General features: G+C 50.2%; 1 protein-coding gene across 2 annotated transcripts in view; it reads right to left on the bottom strand.

The window, feature by feature from the left end:
* The window catches only part of PRDM5 (PR/SET domain 5), a 687,250-nt gene that overhangs the window by 431,151 nt on the left and 244,020 nt on the right, over positions 1-12,079 (bottom strand). For both annotated transcript variants that reach the window (XM_085641579.1, XM_085641580.1), the window contains exon 5: positions 3,531-3,705. In XM_085641579.1, the coding sequence (XP_085497705.1) occupies positions 3,531-3,705 (175 nt within the window). The remainder of the gene's footprint in view (positions 1-3,530; positions 3,706-12,079) is intronic.

Here is a 12,079-nt window from a genome sequence, read left to right as displayed (position 1 = left end):
TTGATGGCCTTAACGCCACCGAGCGTGTGAGGCGGGGAAGAGCCATAAGGCAATCGCTAAAGCCCCACAAGGAACCCCCCTCCGATTGCATTATCTGGAAGCCATACGCCAGGTTGCTCCCCTCACAAGGGGGATAAAGCCCCAGTTGCAGTGTCCCTATTAAAGCGGGTTAATGTCATGCTAAGTGAATCCTAATGACATGTTCGTACTATAATGAATTCATACCAAATTATACTTAATGATATGCTCGTACAATGAGGAATTCATGCTAAGATATTCCTAATGTCATGCTCGTACTAGGATGAATTCATGCCAGGTTATATTGAATGAAATGCTCGTGCTATGATGAATTCATGCTAAGTAATTTCTAATGACATGTTCGTACTATGATGAATTCATGCCAAGTTAGACTTAATGTTCTACTCATACAGTGATGAATCTATGCTAAATTACTTCTAATGTTATGTTGATTCATGGTAAGAAGAGAAATGAATGTAGGCTGAAATAATCCTCTTCCTCCAATCAAAAGCTACATAAAGAGTCTTGATTTTAAGCATAAGTGGTGTGGTGTCAGGTCATTGCGTGCGTGACTCTGCCTAGGTGGATGCGTGTGCTGCACAGCTACTCTACACAGAATGCCTTTGGATGTCTTTCTGCCGCTAGCCAGGCTACCCTTGTGAATTGGCAAACCCAGTTCCAACAGACATCTAATGTATTTTTTCTTTTGGTTTATTTTATCTTTTTTTCTTTCTGCTCCTTTGTATGTTGAATATATGTATGTCTAAAATAAACATTTTAAATTTAAAAAAAACAGTTCGAAAAAACAGGTTGTTCCAGGCCAGGAATGTAAACCTCGCCCACACTGAAAGTCAAAGAAGATAATTTTAGGCAGATGCCATGTTTAGGTTGAGGCTCAACTTGGTCATCGGCTGCTCTATCAACTGCAAACTGATTAGGAATATTTCACGAGGCAGGTGTAGAATATGTTGCAATAACCCAGCAACATCATCAACAATGATCTTTGCTAAAGTTGGTGTGAGGTTCTTATGGACATTACAATCTTTCTTGTAATCGAATGATTAAAGTCAGAGATTTTTGGCAACTCCTTTATTTGAAGGGTTATGTTCAAGCCTAGGTCAAAAATGTATATAGTTGAGAGATGGGTTTGAAAAATATTTCTATTTATTCTCACATCACTACTGGTGCTATTACTTAAAAATAATTTAGGCCAAAAACAATCTAAAACATTGCCAGGAGAGCACTCAATATGTATCCATTAAAGTAAACAAAAAGTGAGGGGATTTGTTTTGGGGCTATGTAGCAACTACTCCTTTTCAAGGAAAAGAAATAGAAGCCAAGTGAATAAACCTCCCAGAAATGTTGAAATAAAGGAGACTGCCCAAAAGTGTCAATTCAAAGTCACTTCCACTGTCCAAAGAACATTAAGGAAAGCACATCATGGAACTGGAAACACATCAGTGTGGCTGGTTCAAATTTAGCTCAATCCATTTACTCAAATGCTTTTAGCCAATGGTGACATTCACAACTATCTTTATTCATCAAATAGAGCAGATTGTTTATGAAATCAAGATACGATTCTCTCACTGTAAAAAGAATCTGAAAAATAGAGGACAGCAGGACAATGACATATTCAACTTTAGCAATAATATGATGGATACTCTTCTGTATGTGCTTTTCTTATGCCTCAGGTACAAAATAGGGAATAGAGAAGCCTCCAAGAACTGTTGAGAAGCAAGGCTGTATGTTATGTTATGAAGATGGTGCACATCAGGATGATAAAGTAGAAGTAGCAAGCTTTCTAAGAGCATTATGGAAAGTCAAACAAAATATTAATTTTGCTTTGAATTTGAACTCAAGATAGCCAGATGTGCTCACAGTTTCCTTCCCAAAATAAAGCACAAAAATAGTTGAATGTTAAACAAGTTCAAACCCAAGAATGTCAAGATCAGGAACTATATCAAATGCCAGAGACAACAAGCTTTAATTACAGAGTCAGCAGAACTTGCCTAGGATTCCATTTGGTTATTCTGCTTCAGACAGCCACCAAATGTTTGAAATGACAAATATTTTAATGTCTTTCATCTTTGTGTAGGCACGCTCCACATATGTATGACCCACATGTAGCATCTTACCCTGGATCAATTTAAAAATAGGCCATTGTGCTTCCTGCACTGTGTTAAAGAGTGAAGAGGCTTTTTATTCCACCTGGAAAGCTCTCCCTTTTGTTGGCAAATGTCAAGCTGATTGCTGTCTGAATACATCTGGAATTGACTGCTGTGGTACATGATTGCTTGAGCTAATGAGTGAATATAAATGTTGAGCAGATGAAGAGTTCAGATCCATGTGTTACCCCACAAAGGACATCACAGCTAATGGACTCCACCAATGTGGTTCTTGTTTTTGGCTATAGTATGGAGATAGAATTATATCCAATCTGAAGATGTTCCTCACATCCCCATCCCCTCTTTTGACTTTAATTGAGAATACGGTGACAGTATTCTTTTCATTACTGATTGATTGTCTTCAACAAAAGTGATGAGAACACCTTCTTTAGCGCCAACCAATGTGAGTTTGTCTCTTTCTGTCAGTCAGAATCATAACCAGGGCACAGGAACATCTTTTTACTTCACAGTGAATATGGTTACAGTATCCCATTCAGTGCTTATTAATTGTCTTCAAAAAAAGTGATGAGGATACATTCTATAATACCATCCAATGTGATCTTAGCCCTTTCTGTCAGTCAGAATCTTAACCCGGGAACATGAACATATTTTCTCTTCACATACATGTGTAGTTGCCTAGTCACATCAGTTTCCAATATTTTGCTTGAGTATGGTTCGTTTGGGACAAGTTTGCAGTTTCCAAGTATTTATGGGCCTTTGTGTTTTATAAGCAAATAAAAAAAAGTATGGCATGATTCAGAAGTCTGAGAACGGCGTCCTTAGTGTTGAAATCAATGATAAATGTCGTCACTATAGTCTTCTAGCAATGGTCCCATGAGACTTGACAGCATTTAAAAAATAACCAAAATACTGCCCAACCATATGTTGGATGGATTTTCAATACACATGATACATTGTCAGCAAATACAGGAGTTGTTCTGCTACACTGTATCTAGCTCCTGTATGTGGTGGCTGTATTCTCAATAAAGGTTTTCACACAAAGGAGCGAGTGAGGACAACAATGATTAATATATGTTCTCCCAACAAGACACTAACAAGAATGTACATTAGAATATCATGGTCAAAATATCTTCTGCTATAAATACTTTGTCCTAAATATCATTAAGAAAAACATCACCCCATTGGGTGTACATTTTACATTATTAAGTCCAATGTGACGCAGTCCTGATACTAATGACAGAATGTGAACTGTAACTGTCATCATTGGAAAGAGAGTAGCCAGTAAACCAAATGTGCATTAATAATGTTTTTTACAAAACATTAATATATATAAGTGGAATAAAGGATATAATGTAATCCCAAAATATAAATTTTACTGGTACATACTGTCTTTGTAGGGCTTGTTTAACTGGGAATTTCTTCTCACAATTCCTGCATTTGAACTCCTTCTCCTCCCTAGGTTTCCGGTGAAGTGCCTGTAGGTGTTCAGCAAGAATCTCTTCGCTTGGGAAATTTGACTCACAGTGCAAACATGCATGGTCCTCCTTAAAGCTAGGATATTCTGTGAACAAAGATCACAAATGCATAAACTATTTTACTGTCCTGTGTCAACACAAATCAATACAATTCATTAAAGAAGAAACAATTGCAGATGAAACTGTTTCTTTTTGAAAAGTTGTTATGAATTAACAATGGCCAAAATGACAAATGAATAAGCATTGTCTAAATAATTCAAAGCATAGCACTATTATGTAAGACATTGTTCTAATAACCAATGCTCCTTATTAAGAGACTGAGGTGCCAATTCCGATCCGGTAAAAAAATTCCCCGTCCGACTCGTATCCGGATTTTTTTCCGTCCGAATCGTCAAAGTAGCGTACAAACTGCCAAGTACGATTCGAACGGAAAAAAGTCCATACGAATCGCATTGGGAAGATTTCCCCACACGTCCTCGGGTCGGGAAAAGTCACCGACACGTCCCCGGGCGAGAAACCCACCGTGCGGAAAAATAAAGTCCGACTGCGCAAGTACGATCCCTCCCGTCCTCCCCATTTCACAACCGTACGCAAAAAACACCGTCCGAACCGAACTCCCATAGCAACCATGGAGACATGTGCCCGCATACGCGCCGAACACCCCACCACCCCCCGCCCGCGTATGTACGCCCCGAACCCCCACCCGTGTATGTACGCACCGAACCACCAGCCGTGTATGTACGCACCAAACCCCCCCCCCAGCCCTGTATGTACGCACCGAACCACCAGCCGTGTATGTACGCCCCCGAACCCCCCCCAGCCGTGTATGTACGGACCGAACCACCAGCCGTGTATGTACGCACCAAACACCCACCCGTGTATGTACGCCCCCGAACCCCCCCCAGCCGTGTATGTACGCACCGAACCACCAGCCGTGTATGTACGCACCAAACACCCACCCGTGTATGTACGCCCCCGAACCCCCCCCCAGCCGTGTATGTACGCACCGAACCACCAGCCGTGTATGTACGCCCCCGAACCCCCCCCCAGCCGTGTATGTACGCACCGAACCACCAGCCGTGTATGTACGCACCAAACCCCCACCCCAGCCGTGTATGTACGCACCGAACCACCAGCCGTGTATGTACGCACCAAACACCCACCCATGTATGTACGCCCCCGAACCCCCCCCCCAGCCGTGTATGTACGCACCGAACCACCAGCCGTGTATGTACGCCCCCGAACCCCCCCCCAGCCGTGTATGTACGCACCGAACCACCAGCCGTGTATGTACGCACCAAACACCCACCCGTGTATGTACGCCCCCGAACCCCCCCCCAGCCGTGTATGTACGCACCGAACCACCAGCCGTGTATGTACGCACCAAACACCCACCCGTGTATGTACGCCCCCGAACCCCCCCCCAGCCGTGTATGTACGCACCGAACCACCAGCCGTGTATGTACGCACCGAACCACCAGCCGTGTATGTACGCCCCCGAACCCCCCCCAGCCGTGTATGTACGCACCGAACCACCAGCCGTGTATGTACGCACCAAACCCCCACCCCAGCCGTGTATGTACGCACCGAACCACCAGCCGTGTATGTACGCACCAAACACCCACCCATGTATGTACGCCCCCGAACCCCCCCCCCAGCCGTGTATGTACGCACCGAACCACCAGCCGTGTATGTACGCCCCCGAACCCCCCCCCAGCCGTGTATGTACGCACCGAACCACCAGCCGTGTATGTACGCACCAAACACCCACCCGTGTATGTACGCCCCCGAACCCCCCCCCAGCCGTGTATGTACGCACCGAACCACCAGCCGTGTATGTACGCCCCCGAACCCCCCCCAGCCGTGTATGTACGCACCGAACCACCAGCCGTGTATGTACGCACCAAACCCCCACCCCAGCCGTGTATGTACGCACCGAACCACCAGCCGTGTATGTACGCACCAAACACCCACCCGTGTATGTACGCCCCCGAACCCCCCCCAGCCGTGTATGTACGCACCGAACCACCAGCCGTGTATGTACGCCCCCGAACCCCCCCCCAGCCGTGTATGTACGCACCAAACACCCACCCATGTATGTACGCCCCCGAACCCCCCCCCCAGCCGTGTATGTACGCACCGAACCACCAGCCGTGTATGTACGCCCCCGAACCCCCCCCCAGCCGTGTATGTACGCACCGAACCACCAGCCGTGTATGTACGCACCAAACACCCACCCGTGTATGTACGCCCCCGAACCCCCCCCCAGCCGTGTATGTACGCACCGAACCACCAGCCGTGTATGTACGCACCAAACACCCACCCGTGTATGTACGCCCCCGAACCCCCCCCCAGCCGTGTATGTACGCACCGAACCACCAGCCGTGTATGTACGCACCGAACCACCAGCCGTGTATGTACGCCCCCGAACCCCCCCCAGCCGTGTATGTACGCACCGAACCACCAGCCGTGTATGTACGCCCCCGAACCCCCCCCAGCCGTGTATGTACGCACCGAACCACCAGCCGTGTATGTACGCACCAAACCCCCACCCCAGCCGTGTATGTACGCACCGAACCACCACCCCACCAGGGAATGTACGGACCGCACCCCCACCAGTGCATGTACGGACCGTACTGACGCCAAAAAAACACGTACTGAACCCGGACAAACCATATTTACACAAGGAGAGTCAAGTAGAGTTTCCCCACACCACCAAACAGGCCCAACAACCCCACAAACATCACATACACTCACCTGCAACTGCCAAACTGCCAAACAGAGGCCCAAAACTCAATCACTCCTCATAACACACCCACACAAATTTCAAACACAGCCACACCCACAAATGGACCAATAAAAATGGACCACACACACAAACCATGAGCCTTTGCAACAGACCCACTGCTGCCAGAGCCCACAGACGACCCACACCACCATACTTGAACCTCACACTTGCATACCTTCACACAACCACCTACACAAACACCCCCTCATCACATTCACACACACACCTCCACTACCACACCCACACACCCACAGCCATCCACACCCACACCCCCACAACCACACCCCACGCCATGTCCACCACCAAGAATCCAAAGTTCACAAAGGAGGAGCTGGAGATCCTTGTCGACGAAATCCTCAGAGTCGAGCCACAGCTCTTTGGGACATTGGTCAGACAGACCAGCATATCCGAAAAAACCGCCATGTGGCAGAGGATCGTCGATTCTGTGAATGCTGTTGGGACAACCAGAAGGACCAGGCACGAGTGCCAATCCAGGTGGTACGATCTGCGGAGGACGGTCAAGAGGAAGATGACTGACAATCACAACCAGGGGAACATCACTGGAGGAGGGCCGCCCCCCAGACCGGTACAATACCATCCCTGGGAGGAGAAGGTGATGTCCACGCTGGCGGTGGAGGGACTACACGGACTGCCAGGACTCCCAGACCCTGGTGAGTACACAAACAACTCACCTCACATGGGGGGGATGCCATACACAATCAATCATGCATGCCACCCCCCCCAAGCCACCACCGGACACAACAACACTCCACAAACACACACATGCCACTGGCACCTCCATGCCCCATGCATCAATCAGGGCCATGCCAAGTCACAGGCCACACAATACACCAACACAACACAGGATGTGGTCGATGCTGGGAGTGGGGGCAGCAAAACTAACATTGAGCAACTCACAAGCACACAACAATGCCCTCAGCCCATATGGCCCAGGGCACAGCCATACAAACTGTGTGTACCCACACAGTACTGTCTTGCCTGCAAATGATGGCTGCCATGCAGGATGCCATGGGTCTGAAGGCACAATTTGCACATAACAGCAGACAATGAAGATGCATCGCTCTGATAGAGTCTCAGCACACACCGCCACAGCAGCAGCCTACACTCAGACACACTGCCCAATGGGTGCCCGGAGAACAGGGACTAACTCACATGAACAAGCCAATGGCCATTCAAAGACCGGCTAACTGTGTGTGCCCAGGAAGCTGGCCTGAGGTGACAGAGAGTGACAAAGAGAGGGAGGGAGAGGGGGAATGAGAGGGAAGGAGACAGAGGGGGGACACAGGGAGACAGACAGAGGGAGGGAGTAGGGTGACAGAGGGAGACCGACAGAGGGAGGGAGGAGGGTGACAGAGGGAGGGAGGAAGGGAGACACAGGGAGACTAAATCACCCTTGGGTGGTGTGGCCATGTCCACTCGTCAGCCGGTGGACTGTGTGCATGCAGACCAGGTCTGGCAGTGCCTCAACCCCCCCTTCCGTAGATGAAGACCGGTCCATGTGTCAATCTGTGCACGAGTCCATCCGTGCTGCAGGCACAGACCTAACCACACACCCAGTATACCCACCCACCGTGTCGGTAAGAACCCTGTCACAAATGCTTCAGTCCCCTACCTGCAACATCAAATTGCCTTGCCAAAACACCATTTGGCCACGTACAGTGCAACACGTAAGGCGCCTCTGCATGGCTCGCTACGCCCGCACACCACACTGCTGACTGTGTACCCAAATAGATGCATCAACTAAGATTGTGTCTCACACATGCGTAAAGCCCTGACAGCTGTGGCCAAGGGACATAGCCATGCACAAGTGCACTGTGAGAGGAATGCAGGACAGATCCAACTACCCAGAGGAAGAGTGCCAAATCAGAAATGCATGCAACATGGATGCCACATGTGACACTGTCAACATTGTCTCTCTCACACACAGGTCAACGTCGACGAACACCCCCCAACACTGGGGGGGAAGTCACACAGGACCAGGCTCCGCGGGATGATGACCCCACCGCCAGCGATGACTCTCACCACTCCGTGGATGACCCAGACCAACCTGGCCCCTCTGGTGTCCAACCACCTGCAGCACCTGCGTCAGGTACAACTGTGCCAACCACCACCCCCATTCCTGCCACATCCCAGGAGACGTCCAGGAGCCCTGCCCGCACACGACCACCCAGCCAGTCTGCCCAGGAGGGACACGGTCCTCCGGGCACCCAGGAGGAGGCAGGCGGCAACGCAGATGCCATCCCTCAGGGGTCCCGGAGACCCGATGCACCCACAACGGCAGGCCAGGTGCACGTGGGCAGGGGTGGCGGGAGTGGAGGACGGCGGAGGCGCGAACCTGACCAGGCAGCTCAGGACCCGGTAGTGTCCCAGGTCAGCAACATCCTGGATACATACCGGCGTGACACCAGGGGCATGGACCAGATTGCGTCCACCCTCAATGACATCAAGGGGACCCTCCAGGAGATGAAGACCCTGCAGTCCCAGCAACATGCCTGTCAACTGCAACACCAAGGAAGGATGGAGGATAGACAGGCTGAGCTCGTGGCGGTGCAAACCCAAATGACCGGTGTACTCCGTCGGATTGCCGACAACATGGGCAACCCTCCCTGTGGCACCAGGCGAAGGCCATTACCAGACACAGGGAGGGATCAGGAGGAGGAGGATTCATCCGACGGAGCGTCACAGACATCGTCACGGACTGCTTCCGAGGGTCCCCGCAGGAAGGTGGGTCGTCCACGAAAAAGACTGTGAGAGTCAGCAGAACATCACCATCTCCCAGGTCACCTGGCCTGGCACCTGGCCCTCTGGCCCAATAGCAGCACATGACATTGTCTGCCACATGGACTTGCTGGTCACTGTCTGACCTATGTTGACGAAGACTGTGGCATGGACTCTGACAGTTTGCTACGACAAGGATACCAACTCCCCCAGTGAACTTTGGATTCTACACTCCCGCTGTGCACCTCTTGTCATCCCCACAAACCCGTACCCCACCACAAATAAATTAATCACACTTACAAGATGATGCCGTGATTCTACATTATTACAATACATGTGTGTGTCGTACAGTCAAAGCATGCCTGATCTCAGAATTAACTCCAACCATCCAAACCGTGGGGTCGCAGTCTTGCACAGGACACACATGGGTCCCAATGTCTCATCTGATACAGACATGGAGTACCAAACTCACCTGTGCTGGGCCCAACCAGCTGAGTGGTTCCCGCACAACTGTGGCTACAGACACATTCAGGGGAGCAACAGTCATGCGCAGAGGTCAGGGATCATGTGGAGTGACCTGGCTTGCCGCTCCCAGGTATGTCTAGACATGTGTCCCTACAATGTGCAGCATGCTTGCGTCAGGCGGATGTTGAGAATGGTGGCTAGGCCAAGGTTGGATGCATGGAGATGCCAGAATGCAGTTTAGGATCACTGTGCCACATGGTTGTGTTGGGGTTGTGGGCTGCATCATGAGTGTGGGCGTGGATCTAGAAGGTCATCCTGCAGCTGGCTGTGAAACATTCCCCCCATCCCGTTAGGACGTTGATGTGGCCTGGTTGCCCGACGCAGTAGCAGAGCTGTGCAGATGCACTCCGGATATGGACAAGTACCATGGGAGTCGTGAGGCACATGTCCGTAGACTGCAGGGTAGGATTCTACACAGATGTTGTAGTTTCCCTGGGGGATGGTCTCTCTTGCCTTGAGGTGGATGGAACTGTGCATCTTGTGCATAATACAGTTCCCACTCCCTGACAAACCCCTAGCATCTTGTCACTCTACACATAGACACATATGCACCACCTATGAAAACTATGCCAGACCTGCGGCACGCACAGTGGCAACAGGGCACCATTGACAGGGAAGAGGCACCTTGGAGACAGAGGGACAAATTTATTAGTCATGTGTGTTGGAATGACAATGATACTCTGTCAACACATACACAGGTCATGTGGATGTACATGTGGGAGCAACACTGGCACCCCCCATTGCAACACAGATGCTGGCATCCCATTGACCTGGCACACAAGTGACGGATAACAGCTAAACACCCCCTGCTGCCACGGAGAGGCCGCTATACACCATTGAGGCCCTGATGGGGCAATCACACACCATGTCAACCCGGTGCAACCTGTATGTTTCCGAGGCCAGTGTTACACACAATGATGGCCTCATCACAATCCCCAATCCCCTGCCACATGACAGTCACCAAGTCTGAGCATGGCTCCAGGTGAAGCCTGCCCCATGTCATGTTCCCCATGTAGGATCACCATGTATGCAAATGGAACACACATGAACCGGAGAAGTGCACACAGACTACAAACAATTCACACACCCAAAACGACGTGAGGCATCCCTTACCCTGAGGAGATTTCAACACTTGCCCGTGCATGTGACGCTGAATCAGCACATGTCGCTGTGTTCATGAGGAGTAGCAGGAGCACAACAATGCCACCAGCAGACAGCATGCACATGGACCTGTGGAAGAGAGACACACAAGGATTCAGCACAAAGGAGCACATCCGCAAGCATGTACTTAACACGTATCATGTTGTTAACATGACAGGTGACAATGATGACCCTCAGACAACATCCTTCCATTGCGCCATCACTTGAGTGACACTTCAATACACACCACTGACTCACTTGGCAGACATGCAGATGGACACACACATTGCAACACATGCCACACACGGCCCAATGCGTGCACACTCAGACACTGGAACTCACCACTAAGCAAAGAAGTTGCGTATGAGCCGACTCCGCATGTCCTCCACAGCCTCCTCCTCCTCCACATCACTTGCCCCGTCACCAAGCCCTTCATCCTCCACGGGTGGATGGTCCTGGTCATCTTGATCCAGTATGAGTGGAACAGCTTCCTCCACTGCCATGTTGTGCAGCATGCAGCAGACGATGATGATCTTGCACACCTTCACCGGGGCATATGGGAGTGCTCCGCCGGTCTTGTGGAGGCACCGGAATCGGCTCTTCAGAAGTCCAAACGTCCTCTCAATGACTCTCCTGGTCCGCCCATGTGCGTTGTTGTAGAGGTGCTCGGCAGCCGTGCTGGGGTTGCGGACAGGCGTCATCAGCCATGGCATGTTGGGATAGCCAGCGTCCCCTACAAGGAAACATCATGGACAGAAGTGTGTCAGCACAGGCAGTGAGATTGGAAGATGACGCCAAACACAGAACTGCCAGAGTCTACCCACCAACAATACATGCTCGCTCGTTCCGCAGCTGCAGCATCATTTCTGGCACCCTGCTACGCCTCATGATGAAGGCATCGTGTGCTGATCCTGGAAAGCGAACACAGACATGTGAAATCACCATGTTGGACAGACACACCACAAGGGCATTAATGGAGTGATAATGTTTGCGATTCCTATACACCACCTCCTGTGCCTGTGGTGGTACCAACGCAACATGTGTCCCATCTATGGACCCAATGACATGGGGCATCCCTCCCAGGGCATAGAACTCACGCTTGACATCTGTCAACTGCTCACGATTTGGGAATTTAATGTACTCATCCAGGTGAACCAACATGGCCTCTAAGAAATCATGCAGAACACGGCTGAACATCGTCTGGGACATGCCCCCGACATCAGCAATGGTATGTTGGAACGTACCCGTGGCAAGGAAATGTAGGGCTG

The sequence above is a fragment of the Triturus cristatus genome, chromosome 2_2, assembly GCF_964204655.1.
Source record: "Triturus cristatus chromosome 2_2, aTriCri1.1, whole genome shotgun sequence".
Lineage (NCBI taxonomy): Eukaryota > Metazoa > Chordata > Amphibia > Caudata > Salamandridae > Triturus > Triturus cristatus.
Note: the sequence above shows the minus strand (reverse complement) of the source record. Positions and strands in the feature narration are given on the sequence as shown.